Source organism: Doryrhamphus excisus, linkage group LG15 (assembly GCF_037039965.1).
Source record: "Doryrhamphus excisus strain RoL-2023G ecotype Guam linkage group LG15, RoL_Dexc_Guam_v1.1, whole genome shotgun sequence".
Taxonomy (NCBI): domain Eukaryota; kingdom Metazoa; phylum Chordata; class Actinopteri; order Syngnathiformes; family Syngnathidae; genus Doryrhamphus; species Doryrhamphus excisus.
In genome coordinates this window covers 504,716-526,427 of record NC_136371.1, presented here as the reverse complement: position 1 = coordinate 526,427, position 21,712 = coordinate 504,716, and the positions used below count along the sequence as shown (strand labels likewise).

General features: G+C 45.4%; 1 protein-coding gene across 4 annotated transcripts in view; it reads right to left on the bottom strand.

Moving 5' to 3' along the window:
* Window positions 1-1,998: 1,998 nt before the first annotated feature.
* Window positions 1,999-21,712, bottom strand: part of zbtb46 (zinc finger and BTB domain containing 46) — a 64,785-nt gene continuing 45,071 nt past the window's right edge. For 2 of the 4 annotated variants that reach the window (XM_078796541.1, XM_058052472.2), the window contains exons 4-7: window positions 17,402-17,701; window positions 11,725-12,053; window positions 9,845-9,887; window positions 8,719-9,759 (exon numbers count right to left, since the gene is read on the bottom strand). In XM_078796541.1, the coding sequence (XP_078652667.1) occupies window positions 9,029-9,759; window positions 9,845-9,887; window positions 11,725-12,053; window positions 17,402-17,701 (1,403 nt within the window). In that variant the 3' untranslated portion in view covers window positions 8,719-9,028. Of the gene's footprint in view, window positions 5,466-5,857; window positions 6,034-7,383; window positions 7,394-8,718; window positions 9,760-9,844; window positions 9,888-11,724; window positions 12,054-17,401; window positions 17,702-21,712 lie in introns of those variants that run through there. The other 2 variants (XM_058052475.2, XM_058052474.2) reach the window with 2 other exon arrangements.

The following is a 21,712-nucleotide window of genomic DNA, read 5'->3' as shown; positions in this document are numbered from 1 at the left end:
TCCGACAGCCTTCACCCAGCACGTTAAGCTAACATTTACCCTTCAAATGTGCATCGAGAAAAGCCTCCATACTGTATACTATTTTTTTCCAAATATGTCAAAATTGTGCTGCTTTTTTTTTACTGTCAGTTTTCATGTTGTGAGTTCAGCAGCAGGAGCAACAAAGCTTTCCAAATCAAATAACGCATCGCGATGGCAGCTCCACCGGCTTCTGCTTCTGGACCCTTTTTGTCTCTCATGTGATAAACGTTTCCTTTTCTGCAGTTTTTGTGGATCCGCACAATGGCGGCTACGGAAACTGACAAGCCTTTTATTTTTTTTAGTGTACGCTTTCTAATTCCTCATCTAATCTGATTGGTTGTCTGGTTGAGTTTGAGCTTGTTTTGCATGTCTAGCATCGCTTTTTTTGTTCCATTTTTGGTCAGGCGATAGAAAACCGAAGGGTTTGATGTGCCCCCCCCCCCATTCAGTAACGGGTCATCCAAAGGTGATGCTGTTTGTTTACTTTCAACTGGAAAGGAACATGCAGCCTTTTGTCATCACGCTCAAAGCATTTCAAGGCCAACTTGTCATCCCTGAGGTCGGCACTAGAGGGAGAGATTTCCCCCGGCGGTGGGGGCTTGGCCTCTGGTGGTCCTCAGCAGTCCCATGCTGACGGAGGAAGCACTTTCTGACGAGTATTTGTGTGAATGTGGAGCCTATGTGGTGTGCTTCAGAAGATGGATGACCATGTTTGATGCTGATCAATGTGATGTAATGTGACCGAAAGAAAATAAAACTAAATGGAACAAATGTGGCATCACTGTCTCTGGTTTTCTTATGGGTCGCCATTAAGGGTTAGAGTTCGGGTCCGCTTGGGTTGGTGTTCCGTTTAAAGGAAAACATCCTTTGGTGAATACATTTATTTCCCTTATCTGTGCGTTCTAACGAGAGAAAGTGAGTTAGAATGAGCTAGCAAACAATGCACATCATTGGACTTGCTTATTTGGACTGAAATGCCCTCTAAAAAAAAACCCTCTAGCGACGTTTTATGTACGTGCCGTGATCATGAAGGCACATTGCAGCATAGAATGGGTGTGATTGATGCCAGTAATCGTGGCAGACGACGAAAACGATGACATCGACTACATTTGGACAAACCTAATCTTTTTTTAGCCTGAACATACAGAAGATGAGCTACAGGTTTTTAGTTGGTTACAATATCTGCCCTCATTGATGGAATAGCTGTATCTTCCAGCACAAGATGTTTGCTCCCTTTTGGTAAGTTGAAAATAGTCCTCAGATTAAAAAAAAAGAACAAACGAGCATCTTGCTGAGTCTTTGTAGCGATGTTGTCTACGTTGGAATCTCAAAGGGTTTGTGTTTAGGACTTTGACATCCAAATAGTCCAAGTCCCAGTGACATACATTGTTTGCTAGCTCATTCTAACTTGTTTTCTCATGTTGCAGCGCTCTGAAAAGAGAAATAAATGTATTTATATTTTGCATAAGAATTTTGAATGATGGGCAAAACTTCAAAAATTGCAGTGTTCAAAAGTTTGGCTGAAATTGGAAAACGGTGTTTGTTTGGTCACCCGACCATGAAAAAGCTAGCGTACCGTCACGGCTGTTGAATACTTAAGTCATCGAGTATTCTACATTCCTTCCATTAATGGAGTAATCAGAGAAAACGCTTAATAATGAATGACTTTTATTAGATAATTAAGTTTTTCTTCCGACCAGTCCCGCCCTAAGTCAGCTGGGATAGGCTCCAGCACACCCCCGCTATATATCCTCTCATATATTTCTATGGTTTCAGTTCTGGTCGTCTTGAGGGCAATCCTAGTTGTGGTAAAAAAGAGTTTTCCAGTCCAGGTTTAAAGCCTCCTGTATGGTCTTGGATTGTCCAAGCGGCCGTGAACCCAACTTGAGGACTGGGAATGTGTTTGAAAAAGTGACTATCCCGCCCTCTGGTGGACACAAACTGGTACTTCACGATTACAACAAGAGAAGACAACACTTTACAGCAGCAATTTCAAAATTTATTGAGACTGATTGGTTTTTGCAAATAATAGTCAAGCAACATGACGTTAGAAAGAGGCTCGCTCAGCCAACATCAAAACTGGAGGCTCATGGTTGGTAAAGTCTGTAAAAATGTTTAGCGACCAGAACCATCAACCCAAAAACATCTGCACAAGAGCACTTCCTCTGCGTCCCAAAAAAAAAAACCAACCCAAAAAAGACAGGACAGCTTTCTTTTTTTGGGTTATTTCAACACATTTTGTTACAAACACGAGTTATTGATCATCAATATAAAGTCAGTTTGAACAATATTCTCAGTGAAAATAAACAAAGCTCAAGCTTCAAGTGCGACCTTGTACAAATCAAAGACCCTCTTAAAGTGGAGAGAAAATAAATAATATAATAGTCATATAAATTCATATATAGGAAGATATACACACACCACTCTTAGTAGAAGAACACACTCTAAAGTAAAAGGCGCCAATTTGGGAAATATAGCATACAATAAACATACCCAGATCTATGGCTTCATGATTTGCACATGCCGATCCAGCTGTACAGGCAACATGTCCGCACCCGACGATAGCCGACGATAGCCGACGATAGCCGACGATAGCCGACGATAGCCGACGATAGCCGACGATAGCCGACGATAGCCGACGATAGCCGACGATAGCCGACGATAGCCGACGATAGCCGACGATAGCCGACGATAGCCGACGATAGCCGACGATAGCCGACGATAGCCGACGATAGCCGACGATAGCCGACGATACCCATAAATCATCTGCAGTAGGGCCAACACTTCCAGTTTTGCATCGTGTGGAATGAGACAGTCGTGTGCAGATGCTGAAGACGTTGCTTTGGTATGACGTAACACAGACGCGCTCTAAAAGACCACAAGCGAGAAAAAGAGAACACAACACAGATGGGCACAAAAAAAAACACGATGGGAAGGGAAATCAATTCACCAATTTTTGATTTGTCTGGGAATTTTTTTTCATATGATTTCAGTTATCTTTAACAAGGTCATAATAATAATAATGATAATAATAATCATCATCATCGTCAGCCAACTTCGCTCAAGCACGCAGGTCATCGAGGCACATATTTGAAGAGGTTGATGGCAGACGTTTTCCTGAAGTACAACCCGGTTTGCAGTATGAGGAAGAAGACGAGGTCAAGGTGAGGAGGAGAGTTTGTCACAAACACGCACACACACACACACACACACGCACACGCACACGATGGGCATCATCCACTCACAATAAACATTCATTGAAATTCCACCTTTTTAACGATCTGATGTGATAAATGGGTGAACAATAAATAAGAAAGAAAACAAAAATCCCAGTGGGAGGTGCAGTCCACGGCACGTTTTGGAGCGAGGCCTTCATGTGTGCTTTCCCTTTTATGCAAATGAGCCGGCAAAAGCGTGGCCAGGTAGAAACCAGCACAGTGTTTTTTTGTCTGCATGCTGAATTCTTCCCCTTTGATTGTGTGTCATGACAAAGCGAAGCACACAGCCCTTCATATTCACAATAAGAACACTTTTACCAAAAAAATAAATACAACAAGAAAACCACTCCAAGATATCCAAAAAAAAAAAAAAAGCACCTGCACACGATGGAACAAAAAGCACTTAAGTATACAAGGTACTAGATTGTTTTTGGTTCAATATTCATCAATTAGTGTACATAAGTGATGCCAAAGCGTGTGCGGAATATACTGTATGTCGACATCGATATCAAACGGTGTTTACCCCCCCCCCCCCCCCCCCCGCCCCGTAGAAAGAAAAAAGCAAATACGACAGAAAAAAGCATCAACTGGCACAATAAAAAGGTTGATAAAAGCCCCCCATGGCTTGCTGTCCACAACAAGGCAACGTATAAAAGCTTTTTTTCCCAATTGTACAAGATATAAAATATCTCCAAAAGAGCATACAGTAAAGCTTAGCATTCAGCACTTAGAATAATCATAATCATAATAATCATAAGAGTAACATCACCAACAGGAATCACAGTTGTGATAATCATAATAAGACATCAGCCGCACTCCAACAACGTTGTCAAACATTGAGATGTAAGCCCCCCCTTGCCCCCCCCTGCCCCCCCCTTGCATACGGACTTTAAAGAGTCCACAGCAGACCCCACAGCAGACCTCCAATAAATACAAAAACAAAGCAAAAAGGACTGAACTTCAACTTCCACCATTTTCTTCCGAGCCGATGAAGCTTTTCCATGCTTCAGTCAAATTCTGCATATTGGGAATAAACGGGAAAGAAATGGAAAACAACAAAAGGCAGCCGCGTCGTGTCTCAGCCTCCAGTCGGAATCCCAGCTGGAGACGGGAAAGGTCCAGGAGCCATCCACGGGGTCCGAGCCCACCAAGGTGAGGCCCTCCGTTCTATGTACACGTGTCACAAAAACACCCCTCCAGCGTAGAATCGTGCTCCCAACTAAAAGGACAATGACGGACCCCTTCCGTACCCCCCAGGCCAAACGCGATATAAGATTTGTCCGTGGTGGGGGTGGGGGTGGGGGTGCAGGGGGTCAGCCAGCAGGACGGCCAATTCTTAAAGGTAGGTGCGGTCACCGAGACCTGATTGGAGATGTAAACCAAGGCTGGGGGGCGGAGCTAAAGTGCAGGTCTGCGGCAGTAGGACTTGCCCACAGTGTGCCGTTGGACGTCCTGGTCCTCAGACGTGTGGAGCGTTGCAATAGATTAAGATTTCCACGACCCCCCCCCCTCCCGACTGAGCATTCCCTGGGTTTCCATGGTGATTGTGATGGCAAACACACAAAGTTGCAGGCCAGATCCTGTTGGGCGAGGAAGGATAAAAACATCAGAAGTCAAAGGAGGTAAGCAGAAAGACGTTCCTCCTTCAGCCGTTTTGGAGCGTGTGCCATGAATCATTGTCGCGCATCACCCCGCTGCATCAGTAGGACTCAGGAGGGGCCTGAAAGATCTCCAAAGATCTTCAAGATTGGTTGCGGAGCCGCAAAAAGACGAGTCTAGGAGCTTCTAGGAGATCCAAGAAAAGTCCCTCTCACTTCCATTCTGCTGTTCTCCTTCTTGTGCTGAGGAGTCGCTCTCCTCCTTCTCATTGTCCAGCTCTCGCTGAGCCTTGGCCGTTATCCCCGAGTCCTTCCACTTGGCCGCGTCCTCCTCGGCTTCTCCCATCATCTCTCCATCTCCTTCCACCATCATCTCCTCCTCGCCGTCGCCGTCGCCGTCACACTCGGCCTGATCGTCGTGGAAGCGATCGACCGGGTACAGCTCTTCCTCGGGGGAGATGTCTCCTCCCACTTCGCCGTTGTGCTCCAGCAGCGCCGCTATGCCTCGACCGGAGCAGTCGGCGCAGACCCCGTGGCGACGGGAGCCGTGTTTGATTCCCACGCTGGCTGCTGACATGAAGACACGGCTGCACACTTTGCACACGTACTTCTTGTCTTTACTGTGGACCTGAGAGGTGGAAACACAGGAAGGCACGTCATCGGCTAGCGGCCAATCACAGGGCACATATAGACAAACAACCATTCACACTCACATTCATACCTATGGACAAATAAATAAATAAACAAAGGAAAAACATCGGGAATAGGTGCAGATTCTGGAAAATCTACAAGGTTTTCTGCGCTGGTTATTGTGTGTAGCTGCTCTACAGGAGTCCCCAACTCAATACAAAGGCTTGAAATAGCATAACAGGTCTAATATAGTAATAGGTCTGCTTTCCCAGTTACATGTTGAAGTATCGTACGATGGCTGGTCCGGCACAGCTTTGTGTGTGTGTGTGTGTGTGTGTGTGCGTGTGCGTGTGCGCGTCCCCTAGTGGTGATGCAAGGAATCGTACTCACAAGCGTGTGTCTCTTCATGTGCTCCCTCCTGGTGAACTTCTTGCCACAGATGTCACAGGGGTAGGGCCTCTCGCCAGTGTGGGAGCGCATGTGTCTCTTTAGGATGCACTGGTGCATCGCAGAGAAGCTGCAGTAGGGGCACTTGAACTTTTTACGGATCACCGTGAAGTCGTTCACTGCAGGGACAAAGTGAACACAAGGAAAAGATTAGAGCGGAGAGAAAGGAAGCTCTTTTAAATAAACGCAGACATCGCTTTCCTCTTATTACATTTAATTAGAGGCACGCTGGATAGAAATGTATCATCAATCCCCACGGCCACCCCCCGTCCCCGGTCGAAGCTACGGTTGCCCTGGCAACGGACATTTTTCTATACTACAGCATGAAAGGAAAAGAGATACTATAAACACTGACACTCCAGTCAGTCTGCCGTCGATGTTCTGGAGGTATCAGCGACAGACAACACGCACGAGCACAAACACAAAGACACACCAGGGAAATAAAACCACACGCTAAAGGAATAAGACAGGAATAAGACAGGAATAAGACAGGAATAAGACAGGAATAAGACAGGAATAAGACAGGAATAAGACAGGAACATTCGGACAAAAATGACACATTTTGGGTGAATGTCAGGTGAGGTAAAGTCAGTCTAGTCTTAAATAGCGGCGTGGAGTGTGTGAGACGTGGGAGTGTGTGACCATGGAATTTAGCACATTTCATAGATGGATAGATAAAATGATTACCTCCATCATCACAATGACTTCTGCTCTGAGAAAAGCAAAGAATACACAAAAAAAAACATGCAAGAAGACAAACAGTAAAAGCCACTGCATTGACATATTTTCACAGTTACTATGGTACTCATCATGTCATCGTATGCTCATATCACCTCGTACTTCGGTACAGGACAACATTTTTTTCAGAAAATGTTTTAAAAATTAATTATTATTATTTTTTTAATTAATAAAAAAAAACTTAAACCATATTAGGAAAGCAGGAAGTGAACAAATGTAACAGTTAGTGATTGTAAAAGTACCAGATGGAGGGGTAGGATTTAATAAGCTTTGCTTCTTCCTACTCCTTTTGGACATGTGGAACTGGGAACTGATTATGGGATGCACTCAATTGGAATCTGATGCATGTTCAAATGAAATAAAACCATTACCTTTACCATTACCATTACCATTACCATTACCATTACCATTACCATTACCATTACCATTACCATTACCATTACCATTACCATTACCATTACCATTACCATATTAACAACGTTGTGTGATGGAAGTGAGTAACTCCTGGATAAAGCCAAAACAAAACCACCCCCCACACGCAAGTTGCCATGTTTTCATAGTTTAATTGCAGTATTGTAAAAGTACATCTTATTTTACAGCACCTTTTCAAAGAGTAATACATCTTGAATATTCATAACAAAATATACTGTACAGGATGCACTTTTTTAAAAAGCCATTCCCATGCATCCGCTTCCTGATTAACTCCCGACTTCTCTCAACGCTCAGGACACCGAGTGCTACCTGAGGAAGGGGAATCCGGTCTGACAGGAGGGAGGCTGGTGTGGGAAAAAAGGGCATCAGTCCCACATCGACGCTGACTCGGCTTCTATTGGCTGGCGTGAAGCTCATTCAGTGGATCCGTGGTCTTTGCCATCATCACGGGTGCAAATGACGGCAAGGCGTCGTTTGAGATGTTGGAGATTGTCATTGGAGATGTTGTTTTCAAGTTACAGAGTAAAGGTTCGCTGTAAGGTCTCGGGAGAAAATCTTTGGCAGACAGCAGTGTGGATTTAATAAAGCCTGGTCCAATATCCTGCAGACGCACTCCGACCCTCTCGTCTCGTTTTGCTTCTTCATCCAGCCTTTTCCTTTCTTCTGGTCCTGACCACTCTGATGTTCCTGCATGGCTACAATCATCCGCTTTAAGGGCGCCCCCCCCGCCCCCATGCTCATTTCCTCAGTTAAGGGTCAAGGGTTAAAGAGGCCTGTTGTCATGAAGAACCAATCATTGCCTGATTCTGTGCAGCTACGAAGTCCAGCCAAGATGGACAACAGAAGATGACACCACCCAACCCCCACCCGACCCCCACCTGACTCCCACCGCTATTGTTTTAGCTGGCTTTGTCCTGTTGAGCTCCGCCCTTCCATTAGCGACGTGTGACGGGGGTCCAGCTTATTACGTAAGACGAGCGACTCCTACTGGACCTCCACCTCCGGGTCAACAACGCAAATATCAATGTTCTCCTGAATTTACATTTTAAAGCATGCGTGTGTGCCCACGGCTTGCAGTACACTCAGTGTCCTGCAGGTGGTGTGGTTGGGCAGAGTGCTGAGCCGTGGAGAAGCCTGGCGGAGTTGAACCTTTGGAGTTGAGCTTTTTCAGCTGATTCAGAGGAACTTATGGAGCGTTATGTGGTTTTGGTTGTGGACCCCGTCGCTTATACGTCTCAGCTGTCCTGTCTCCTCACCCGGCGCTGCAAACTAGTCGTATCAGTCCTGATCTCAACTACCCAAAACCTAAATTCACCACATTCAATAAGACAAGCTTCGAGTAGCCGATTTTCCCAACGGAATTAAACTACCGTCTTACCGCCGTTATAGAGTTGGTCAAAAATAATTACCCATCAGTGGCATTGGCCGCTGCCTCAAAATATCTCCAGCACGGTCACTGAGGTCCGAGGGCATGCTCCAACTTGTGGTGCCCAAGACGAGACTTAAGACCAGGGGAGACCAGGGGAGACCAGGGGAGACCAGGGGAGACCAGGGGAGACCAGGGGAGACCAGGGGAGACCAGGGGAGACCAGGCCTTTTCTGTGTTTGGCCCCAAACTATGGAACTCTCCCCCAACATCGAAAGCTTTAAGTCTCGTCTTAAACCCACTTTTATTCTCTGGCTTTTAACTCGTAGTGAGTCGTATGGTCCTAAGTCTTTTACTTCTTTTGTTTTATTTTTAATACTTTAATTGCTTTGCTTCTTGTTTTTAATATTTTAATATCTATTTTACTATTTGATTTCCTATTTGATCTTTTAGTTTTGGATTCAATTCAATTTGTACCTTTATTTATTGTATTTTATTTTCTCGTCTGTGCAGGACTTTGTAAACTGTTGATAAAATGTGTTCAATAAATGGAAATAAATGGATCGGATAAATATGACTCAGTTGTCCACATCCACTACGTTACGGTTACTTTCAACTTTCACCTGTTCAGAAAGCCTCCATAGAGGAACTTCAACCCCACCCTGAGACGTTTCCATGCCACTGCTGCCCCCCGGCCCGGCCCCCACCTGGCAGCAGACTTTAACGTGGGTGGCCAGGTTCTTCTGGGTGCTAAAGGACTTTGCGCAGGCCGGGCAGATGTGGTCCCTCTCCTTGGAGTGGACCGAGGAGAGGTGCCTGTGCAGGTCTGTGCGGTCCCTGAAATACTTCAAACAGTACACACACTGCATGAGCTTCTTCTTGAAGTGGATGGTCTTCTCGTGGCGGTCGGCATTGGACTTGAGGGTGAAACTGGCCGGACACTGCGAGCAGAGGTAGCGTGCCGGGGCGGCCTCGGCCATTGCGGTGCGATACAGAGACTCCGGGTAGTGCAGAAACTGGGGCTGGGGCTGGGGCTGATGGCGGGGTTGGTTGAAGGAACTGTGCATGGCCGACCAGTCCAGGGACATCGCCATGAGCGACAAGGTGTGGCCGTACTCGTGCTCCCTCAGGTCTTCCAGACTGTTGAACAGCCGCTTGCACAGGGAGCAGGAAAACCCCTGCGAGTTCCAGGCACCGGGCTCCGGTAGGACCCCTGATTTAGTCCCTTTGCCCACAACGAAAGTCGCCGCTGCTAAAGTCCCTTTGGCCATCTGATCCCTCTCCATAGGAGACCGGGCGCCTTCCAAAGCTGCAGCACAGACAAAAGGAATGAAATGGAGTGAAATGTACACCATCACAAACGACATACCAAGATATTATATCCAGTATGTTACCTGCGTTGTAGTCCTTCACTTCTTCCTTGTCTTTCCCACCATCCTGAAAGCACAGAAGATCCCGTTATGCCACACAAACTGAAAGCGAGTGTATGAGAGGTCTGGGCATGCAAGCTGGGAATATACCGCAAGACGTCTTTGGACGTCTTTGGACGTCTCAATACGCTAAACGTCTTTGGAATGACAACCTAGCTTGGCCTGCAGTGACCATATCATTTCCCCTCATACTCTTTGGTCTAAACTGATTCCTGAAGCCTGAATCCTGACCCCCCCCCCTGCTGAGAGACCAACACCATGCACTGGGCAAACAGATGGCTTGTCCGCAGATATATGGACACTTGTTGAGAATCAAATACGCCTCCTATAAAGGCTGACCGCATAAAATCACACTCAGCCACGCCCACACGGACGTACACCGAAGAGCACAAAATAAAATCTTAAGCTGCAAGAGCAAACCTCTCATTAGCCGCGTATACATGGAACCAAATATTCCATTAGCCACGTATACCTGGAACCAAATATTCCGATAGCCACGTATACCTGGAACCAAATATTCCATTAGCCACGTATACATGGACCCAAATATTCCATTATCCACGTATACATGGACCCAAATATTCCATTAGCCACGTATACATGGACCCAAATATTCCATTAGCCACGTATACATGGACCCAAATATTCCATTAGCCACGTATACATGGACCCAAATATTCCAATTCCATTGGGGTTATTTGCTCAAAGGGAAAGAATGTAACCTTTGTATACGCCTCATTCCCAAAGAAAAGTGCCAATCCCAATGAATATATAATGGGATTCCCAGGGGTGGAATATTCCTTTCCCCAATCCGATTGAGGTATCTTGTACCCGCTCAAACGGAAAGTTGCCAGACTGCGTTCTTCTTCTTCTTCTGTTGTTTATTGGCGGTTGGCAAGCAGCTTTGGTGTGCATTAGCGCCATCTGTGGAACAGAATCTAAACCCTTCTATACGCCATTCACAAGTCCACTTTTATTCCAAAAGAAAATACATATCTATATAAAACATGTGGCCAGCTTCATTATCAAATATTAGCAAGATTGAACTTTATCTTTTCCTGTTCCCGGGTGCGTTCTTTCAGCCAATGCTGAGATATGACGTAACACGCAGCTCCACACGTGGAGGCCAGCAATCGGCACTGGACTGCTAAGGAAAGTTTCTTTTGGATTCAAACTCAATTTCGAAAAACTGTCAATACGGAGTTATTCCAACAAGTGAAAGAAAAACTCCAGGAAGTCGGTATCACGTGATGTTGGTGTTTACGCTTTACTGGGCATGCCCATTGACTATTCTGGTTGATTATAGCGGCGCATGTAGACACGCCATTGGAATATTGCTTTCCATGGATACCATTGCTTTGGGAAAGGTCATTCGGAAAGAGAAAAACTCGTCATGTAAACGTGGCTACTGTCTTCTACGACTAGCTAGGTGGCTATCTGCTATCTTAGAGCACACACAGGAAGTATCCAGCTACGTTAGCACTAGCGCTTCTAGCTACATGAACAACAAATCTATGACTAAAGATATCTGGAAAGAAATAAAAAGCAAAGAGATTCCCACAGCAGGAAATGTGCCAGATTCCAAATGAAAGACATGAAAAGCGGATGGAGGGATGATGGAGGATAGAAAGTGTCTCTATTGCATCATCCCCCCCCTCCGTCACATCACGTCACTTTCTACGCCATCGTCACTCCACCCCTGGGGGAGTTTACTCCGACAGGGTGAGGCATTCCCGTGAATGCTCCCAACTATTCACAGGAAGCAACGTTTCATCCACGGGGAGGGGCGCTACCCAAAGACCAGACTCCACCCCTGGAGTCAAATCAGGATTTGGACTGCTTACCTCAGGCAGGGTGGAGGGCGCCAGGCCCTCGGGGGCCTCTTCCACTTCCATGTCCAGGGTGTCTGAGTGCAGCCCGGATGCCCCCGCCCGCAAACCGGTGGCCTCCAGGGGCCGGGGCTCGGTGGGGTGTCGTGGAGAGGGTGGGCGGTAGGACGATGTTGATGATGATGGTGGTGGTGTTGATGGAAGATGAGGAGGAAGAAGAGTAGGAGTAGGAGAGGAGCCAGCCCCCTGTTTGTTATGAATAGCGGCCCCTGCGGCCCCCGTGGCCCCTGTGGCCCCCGTGGCCCCTGGCCGGAGTGTGCTGCAGTAGTTGTTGGAGTGGAGCCCTGAGGAACACAGGAAACGAGTCTCACCCACCCACTCACGTACAACCGCATACTCTGCTAGCAGCTGGCCACCACAACATAACAGGCGAGAGTGGGCAGGGGGGCACGCGGGGGGGTACGCGGGGGGGTGGTGGCGGGCACACGGTGGCTGCCAGTGCTGCACTATCAAACACGATGGAGAGGGGGAGGAAGAAAAAACTCTGAAGTTTCACTTTCCAGCAGCCGAGGGGAAAGGCTGAGGAGGGCTTCTTTTCTTTCTCTTTTCCATTTGCTCCTCTGCTCTCCTTCTCCTTCTCCTTCCACCCACATGATGCACACAGGATGGCCGTGTGTGCGTGTGTGTGTGTGTGTGTGTGCGTGTGTGTGTGCCGCAGCTCTGTGAGTGGGTAAAATGCATATAAGGAGAGGGCTTGAGGATCCTCTGTAGCGTGGAGGGAGGTTGTTTTGGAGACGAGCCATCTTGCAGCTCATATCGAAGACTTTGTGTATTGGCAGGGCCAAAGGACATCAACCAGGGAGGATGTTCAACAGCAACAAGTTTAGACTCAAAGATTTTGATAAAAAAATCCCAGACCTCACGATTACTATTCCCACTCCATGATTCCAGCTCGCCCTTTTCTCCATGTTGATATTCATTATCCCACAATGCATTGCATGTACTGTGGATTGAGAGCGTTGCGGATACGTGCCAGTGTGGGCAGCAGAGTTATGCGGTGGGGGGGCCGTTCATGGCCCTCCTCTACACAATAGACAGAATCATACAACATGGAAGCTTGACCGTGGATGGATTCCTGGAATGTTGAACAACTGCACCCGACACTCCCACTTACTGGGAACACACACGAACGCTCAACTCCCATTCTCTTTCCCACCTCTGGCGGCAACAGGAGGAGCCAAACAAAGGGGGGGGGGGCACGGTGAAGGAGAAAGCGATATGAAATATCCACACTAATCAATTCATCAGGTGTATCTCCACAGAGCCTAATGTCAGCCATTAGGAGAGCTTACAGTACTGCAGTACTGCAGTACTACAGTACTACAGTACTATACTGTATTCAACTATTTCAAACACAAAGCAAGGCTGCACAGTGGTCTAGTGGTTAGCGCGCAGACCTCACAGCTAGGAGACCAGGGTTCAATTCCACCCTCGGCCATCTATGTGTGGTTTTGTTTGCATTGCATGTTCTTTCCCACATTCCCACATGTTTCCTCCCACATTCCAAAAACATGCTAGGTTAATTAGCCACTCCAAATTGTCCATAGGTATGAATGTGAGTGTGAATGGTTGTTTGTCTATACGTGCCCTGTGATTGGCTGGCCACCAGTCCAGGGTGGAGTATAGTTGAGAAAAGTGTCAAAAGCATAAAAGGTCCCATTTCACTTAGATGTGCTTAGATGAGAGCGAGACAGGAACGTCGGTATGATCCCTGTAGTTAATTGGATGTTCTGCACGGTGTCAGAGTGGACAGGGGCACGAGGGATGGTCTGGCCAAATCCACTGTCTGACTTCGATTGCTTAACACACAAAGGGTCAAATCCCATTGATCTGAATTGAATTGGGGAGGCTGACTGACAGACTGGTTGTCTGCACGGTATTTTTGAAGTACCACATGCTTTGAAGCGTGTTGTCCGTGACCCTTTACACGAGACAGCAGACAGGTACATGGGAATTACACGTCTGGTCAACAAGGTGAGGGTCAGGTTCGTAGCAAATTCCCAATATAACAATGGAATAAAAACTCCCTTTGGAAATGGTCGTGTGGACATTAAAGAGTTAACTCCTGATCAAGTTCAAACTCCACCGCTAACCAAAACAGCAGCACCAACCAAGGCACTTAAACATGAATTACATTTGTTTCTTGAGTTTTAATGTTGTCCACCTTGATGTGCTAAACCAGGGGAGTCCAAAGTGTGGTTGGAGGCCATTTGCGACCCGCGGATGTTTGGTTTAATTAGCCCACAGCCCATTCTAAACATAACATTTAACAAGAATAGTAAAAAAAACAACAAATATAAAATATCAGCTGTACAAGTATAAAGGCAAAATTATATGAGATTATAACTTATTCTCGTATATATTGTAATATTATGAGAAACAAACAAAACAACAAATAAAGTTATACTGTCTGGAAATTTAGGTTGAGGAAAAAGTTACAATGTTAGAATAAAGTCAAAATATTATGCAAACAAAAAAGAAAAAATGAATGGACAAAAACAGCTTTACAATAAAGTCAAAATAATAAGAGAAAAGTCATATTCTAACAAGAAAAAGTCACAATTCTAGGAGAATGAACTCTTAATATTAAGAGGAATAATAGTTAATAATAGTTCATAATTAGGGGATATTAAATTAAAAAACATGCATTAACTAGGTTAAGTTGGGACTCTAAATTGTCCATATTTTGTGAAATTATAATTAAAATTATGAAAAATGAAATAAAATTGTATTCATTTTACACACTAGGTTGGGTAAAATATTACAATATTATGTAATGTACAATATATATATATGACTTATTAGCATACATGTTTTGGTAATTACATTTAAAAAATGATACGATAAATGAACATTTTATGTCACTTTTACCTTAAAGGGGATCTATTATGCTGATTTTGCAACCATTTGTATTGAGTTATGGACTCCTATAGAGCAGCTACACACAATAACCCGCACAGAAAACCTTTTCAATTTTGCAGAATCTGCTCACAACCGAGACATCTTTATCAAAAAGTGAATCATATGAAAAGTAGGCCATTGAAAAGCCAATTTTCCATGGTATGTTGTCATTTATCCCACCTCTATAAATAAAGGTCTGAGGCCACTCAGGGATACAAAGGTAGCACACACAAAGGTGGCAAAAAGTCAAGTCTTTCTGCTGACTTTGAGGGGCCTCCCTTGAATTGGACCAGGTGACCTTTCCTTCCCTCCTTCCCCATGATCAATACTTTCCCAGGATCTTGAACCGATGCACTTTGATGCTCCACAATAAAGCACAGAGGGGCAAAGAAACAAGAGCAAGCCAAATAAGGAGGAAGGGAACGAGGCGGTCGGAAGGGGAGGTAATGAGGGAGAGTGTGAGAGATGAGTGTTAAGGAGGGGTGAAGGAGAAGTGGATGGATGGACCGAGGGAGGGAGATTGTGGGGGAGTAAGGCAAGGAAAAAAGGGACAGGAAGGATGTGAAGTAGGGGTGAAGGAGAAGCACGGAGGGAGGAACCAAGAGGGGGAAGAAGAGGGCTAAGTGGAGCCAAGGAGGCAGAGAGCAGCAGGGTGACTTCTCCTCTACCCAGCAATCTGAGGTAGCTTTTGTTTATTTGACGTCCTCATTTAGACGCGGGGACAAGTCCTGGGAGGAAGGGGAGCTGTAGGCCATTTCCCTCACCCCCGATGGTGGAGGCCAATTCAAAACAAGCGACCAAAAACCCCTTCCATGTCTCTGTGTTTTCCTTCATGTGTTATGTTTTGGTGATTTGACCCGATGTGCTACTCGGATACAGTCAAGGCTGGTGCGGTTCTATGAGCGTATGCAAGCGTCTGGTCTGGAGCCCGTCAGGGACGGCAAGTCGTTCCCCTTCGAACGAACAGAAACAACTCAATCGCACACACTTAACAAGGTGTGTTCCACCGCAACATCTTTTCAGTTGTTGTGGCCCTGACTTTCATTTTATAGTTGAGTGGGGCATGACGGGGCCCCGAGTTGTCCTCCAACCTCTTTTTTTTTCTTTTTTCTTTTTTTGTGCACAAAGACAGGCGCAGCTCAGGACAAAAGATCCAATTACTAGCCAGTAGATGCTAAGAAACACAAACGCACAAGACTCAAACACGTTATTTTCCCATGCACACTGAAAGGGACGTAAATGTTTACACGTTCAAATAAAGACACCGACTGTTTAACACCATCACTGGATACTACATAAGGTAAAATGATAAACCGTATACATGCATTCTCATGATATTATGGGTCCTATAAAAGTCATGCATTTGCTAACCAAAGCTTAGGAGTTCTAAATAAGGTTGCAGCTATCCAATAGCAGCCCAAGTTCTAAACGGTTACAGCTAAATAAAATTTACATATTCTTGCCCATTCTGTCAATTTTTTAATGTTGCTACAGCAAGTAAGACCCTCAAACAATGCACAACGATGAGCCAATTCAAGAAACAATACAAGCAGTTGATGTTTGCTAAATACAAGGATGAAGAGTCTTGAACCAGTCATGATGTGCTATATATATCACTATATTGACACGCTCTATGGTACCCATTATGGTGATATGCTCATATAACTGAGTACGTGACAAAAAATTTAAAAATGTAAAAAAATTCATAAAAAAAATAAAATTAAAAAAATTTAATTAAATTTTAAACATTTTTTTTAATTAAATTTTTTTTAAATTAAATTTTAAATTAAAACTTAAATGTATTAGGAAAGCAGGAAGTGAACAAATGTAAGAGTTAGTGATTGTAAAAGTACCAGATGGAGGGGTAGGATTTAATAAGCTTTGCTTCTTCCTACTCCTTTTGGACATGTGGAACTGGGAACTGATTATGGGATGCCCTCAGTTGTAACCTGATGCATGTTCAAATGAAATAAAACCATTACCATTTTTTCAGCAATGAAATTCAAAACAGCCCTTTTGTCGCGCCGCGGCGCGCACCAAAGATCTCCACGACTTAAGCGACACGGTGGAGTTGAACTGATGTCTGTTGTTAACACTTTGACAAACGGTGCACTGCAGTGAGACGCTCAAAGAAACTTTCACAAACAAGCAAAACAAATGTTCTCTCGACAACGCGAGCTATCCCAACAAAATGTTCTGACGCTGAGTCAGGGCTGAGGAGTCATCACTGGCAGCGACACGCAGTCAGGCGGCACCGTACACAAACACAACCACATGCATTCAGACCTATGAAAATAGGATGCTTATGGTCAACACAAACGGCTGGCTAGCGAGAGCACGGCTACATTATGTGACCTCACAAGTCCATTTAGTGAACGTTGAAGATGAGTTAAATTGGTTCAGATGTTAAAGATGGTTCAAATAGCACGTTAGCCAACAAAACCGTGCTATGTGATGATAGCGCTAATAAGCACCTGTTATATCCTGCATGTGTGAAGTCTTGGGGTCGGCACTCTCAAATGTATTATTTTTTTTACCTTTGACCCTTTCAGAGTTTAGGAACAAACCTGTAACTTGTGGAAAGAGCTATAAGTCAATCTAGAGTGCCAGATTGTATCCAAGATGTCCAATATTTTGGGTGTGACAGTGTGGAGGACGATAGCATACATGATCTTATATCCACAGTGATGGGTGTTTAGGGTGTGTGTGAGTTAGTAAACAAAGGACTTACAAGAAAGGGAGTGTCCTCCCTTGGGGAGGTACTCATACAGCAGGGGGTTATCATCTCCCATCATCTCAGCCCGCAGTGACAGCAAGCTGTTCTTACTCATCAGCGCTGCCTTCAGGTTGGCTACCGACGAGATTGTCCCACAGCCGCCTCCTCCTCCTCCTCCTCCTCCTCTGCTCGCCTCCTCTGATTCGTTGGTACCCAGGAAGCCCGGCTCTGCCGCCAGAGCCTCTTCCTGTTTGAGGAAAAAGTCTAGGCGTTCGCCGCGGCTGTCTGAGCTGTTGGGCTCGGTCACATCTGCGCCTGAATAGACAAGAAGCGGCAGAAGACAAGACGGTCACTCATCGCTGCCATCGCCAAAACGCCACTTCATGCAACATATTCAGATGGCGGCGCCCAAGGCTTCACACGCTGTTGCTTCCACTTCCTTCCAAGGATTACAAGCCCGTGGAGGCCGCGTACTCTACCACTCGTGGATTTGTGACTGGCTTGGAGAGAGGAGAAAAAGGATGGCGTTCATACAAAAACGTTGCCACGATTGAAAGCTTTCACCTGACAGCGATATCAGCGAGCGAGAACACTAGAACACATATTAAAGCCGTTCCGTTAAACCCTCTCAGCTCCACACGGACTACCATTACGTACTACCATTACGTCTCATTCAGCCCGCTCTCCCGTTGCTCCTCAATGTGCATCATCATCATCATCATCATCATCATCACCAGTCCGCTAAAATGCAAGGCTGAATGTTATGAAGGCAGACGCATGCGCTTCTGTGTGTTATGTCTGTGCTGTCAGTGTTGTGGAAAGTGGAGTGTGTAGATGGGCTGGCAGCAACAGATGCGATGTTGGAGGTTCCACTGTGGGTGTGGAACACCGTCAACAACAGATGAACACACTCTTACAGACACACGAGCACAGAGAATACACATTTCTCTTCAATCCCAATTGGCGTTTTACTGAAGACAACCAGCTTCCTCATACGAGTCAAGTCATAAGCTACACACACACACACACACACACACACACACACACACACACACACACTGATGTGCACTATTGTGGATGTATAATTATGGGTGACTTGACTGCGCTGGACATCCTTCTTTTGACGTTCTAATACGTATGTTGATGTGCTGAGTAGCTGAGGACCAACTTCATGGGTAATAAATAAGCGTGAACATGAACATATGAGAGGAAAAGAGGAAATATAAACCCAAAACAAGATTGTAGTATATGTTTCCTGTGCAGCCATGTCTTATGCAGGGGAAGTCAAGGTGACAGACAGTAGTTTGCCTCCATGTCTGGAATACTGATGGCTCCACAGCCTCTTCACACAGCCCACTAGGTCAACGTTGACCACTATTTGGCATTTTTCATGCTCGGTGTAGATATATGACCTCACAATAAATAGATGGATGTCTTGGATATTGGCATGTATTCAAGAAATGCTGGGATATTCATTCATTCATTCATTCATTCATTTTCTACCGCTTTTTCCTCACGAGGGTCACGGGTATGCTGGAGCCTATCCCAGCTGTCTTGGGGCGAGAGGCGGGGCACACCCTGGACTGGTGGCCAGCCAATCCCAGGGCACATATAGACAAACAACCATTCACACTCACATTCATACCTATGGACAATTTGGAGTGGCTAATTAACCTAGCATGTTTTTGGAATGTGGGAGGAAACCGGAGTACCCGGAGAAAACCCACGGAGAGAACATGAAAACTCCACACAGAGATGGCAGAGGGTGGAATTGAACTCGGTTCTCCTTGCTGTGAGGTCTGCGCGCTAACCACTCGATCGCCGTGCAGCCCACATTTCAATATTTGTTTAAACTTGAGACCTGTAATATTTGTTATCATTGTCATTTTTCATGTAAATGAAATTTGTATCGTCCCAAGCAAAATCAGTCGGCTAAGGGTGATGGGAAAAAAATCAGTATGGGCATCGGCTCGAAAAAAACCATATTGGTGGATCCCTGGTACCTAATATTGCGGCTGGTGCCGATACAATGATTAGAAAAGAGCAGCTAGCTTTTGAAGAACGACCCATTGGGTTGGATGAGGAAGGAAAGACAAAACCAATGTAAGAGCCCTGGTGTTGATCTGCGGAGGATGAAGATAAGATACATATGTATGTAGAAAATACAAAACCACCCTCCTCCCTCAAACACACACACGCACACACACACACACACACACACACAAAGTTAATTAAGAAAGGGGGCATGAGGTGCAGGAATTCAGGAATTCATTAGAGCTATGCCCCTTCCTTCAGTGTGCAGCCCAGCAGCCACAAGAGTCAATCAATAACATGGATCTGCTGTTGGCCAACAACACACACACACACACACAACACACACACACACACAAAGGAAATGCAGACCAATGGAAGGAAGGGAGGAGGCGAATGAAAGATAGAAAAGAGCGTCCGACGCTCATCTCTTGCCACTCAACTTTTCAGTGGACGAGTGCGTGACCCTTGGACGCTTTTCCCAGCATCCCTTGGAAATGTCCATCTACACATGGAACAAGTCCCGCCTCCTCGCAGTCAACCAGCGACAATGCGTCATTCATACACGCCAATAACACGCACTTATTACGACGCAAAATCTGCAAAATGGCTATCTGAGTTTTCTCCAGGAGTGGCTCGCCCGCTAACCTTCTTTCTGGGGATTTACTCATATTACCCAAACTAAGCACCAGATATTTGAAATTACTATTCAGCTGACCACAAACAGGCTTCCGCTCCAAATAATCGGAATACACAACATAATCCTTGACTTATATAAGCGTAATTGGGTCGGCGTAGATTCTGTTTCTTAAATCTCATCCTGTTCTGACTGATAAAATCATTTCCAGCGGCAGGAACGTCCTCACCTAATCCCGTGCACACATCTTATGGATTTGGTCATGGGAACGCCAGGCTCAGGATTTGTAGACACACGTATTAGCGTGTTTTTTCTGCGGTTTGAGAGCCACAGCCGTTACATCATTCCTTTGTGCACATATGCCGATTGTTAACGACCTGTGAAGATCCGTGGTTAAACCAAAAAGCATCTTTCAATATTTCTCCGACCTCCACATTGGTCTCTGTATGGAGAGGGGAATTTCATTTTCTCGCTTATAAAAGAGTAAGAATAATTTAGATTTCTGCTTTCTGAAGAGATCCTCAGTTTAATTTTGTTGCCATGGCAGCCAGGCACCCTTGGCTTGCACATTTATGCTAAATAAAGCCCCCCATTTAAAAAAGAAAAGCAAATATGTGCGGACGGTGGATGTCTTTGTTCGTATGTGTGAGCGCGGACCCCAAAAGCATGGCTGGGATTGCATGAGGGGCTGAATGACGGGGGTAACACGACTAGCCTTAGAATAAAAGATGTGCCGTGTTGAAATATCCTCGCGTGTTGTGAGAGACGCGCCATTCATCGTCCATTGAGGGAGTTGCAGCTAATGGACGCAAGATACACTCGTAGCATAAGCAGGCTTTGCAGCCGACAGCATGCGTCGGAGAGGGCTGTGTTTTTGTGCATATGTCTGTGTGTGTTGGGCGATGGGATGTTATTAGTGCTAAAAATGACCCGGTCTGACCTTTGACATGATCGTGCACATAACAAATTGGGAAATACCTGCTTGATGAACCCCGACTGTACAAAACACGGCCCTGAAAGGGAGTTTTTCATAAGACGAAAACATAAATAAACAGATAGCGATCATTGGCTCCCACACACGTAACCTGACACTTGCCCCCCCTACCCAAAACACCTCACCTCCAAATCAACAGACAAAGTAGTGAGACACAATGGAGAACACGTCTGGGGGGGTCAAGTGGTGACGTACTAAGGCTTGTCGACCACCTTGTCTGGATTTGGAGTGCAAACATGGGACGGGTATTATGTATGTGTGTGTGTGCGTGTGTGTGTGTGTGTGTGTGTGTGTAAGAGGTCTTTCCCAAGTCGGGGTCTAGCTAACGGCTCAGTTAGCAGGAACTTTGAGAATAAGTGTAATAAGTTGGCACACATGAATAAAGACAGTATGGTGGATTTTACACGTTATGGCGGCACCCAGAGGGCCGGCTGTAACTGTGAAAGCATAATAATGCATAGCCTTATCATATTGTTACATAATTATGCATGGGTCACTTTTTTTTTACCAATAAATTGATAACTTCACACCATAGAAAAAGTTTCTTTGAGTGTAAGTAATGCAACTTGGCTACTTGCAGTAAATCTACTTAATAACTATAAAAGCAATCTTCACCCACTAAATGTACTGCAAAAAAGGTCAGTAAGGATAATTCATAATGCCG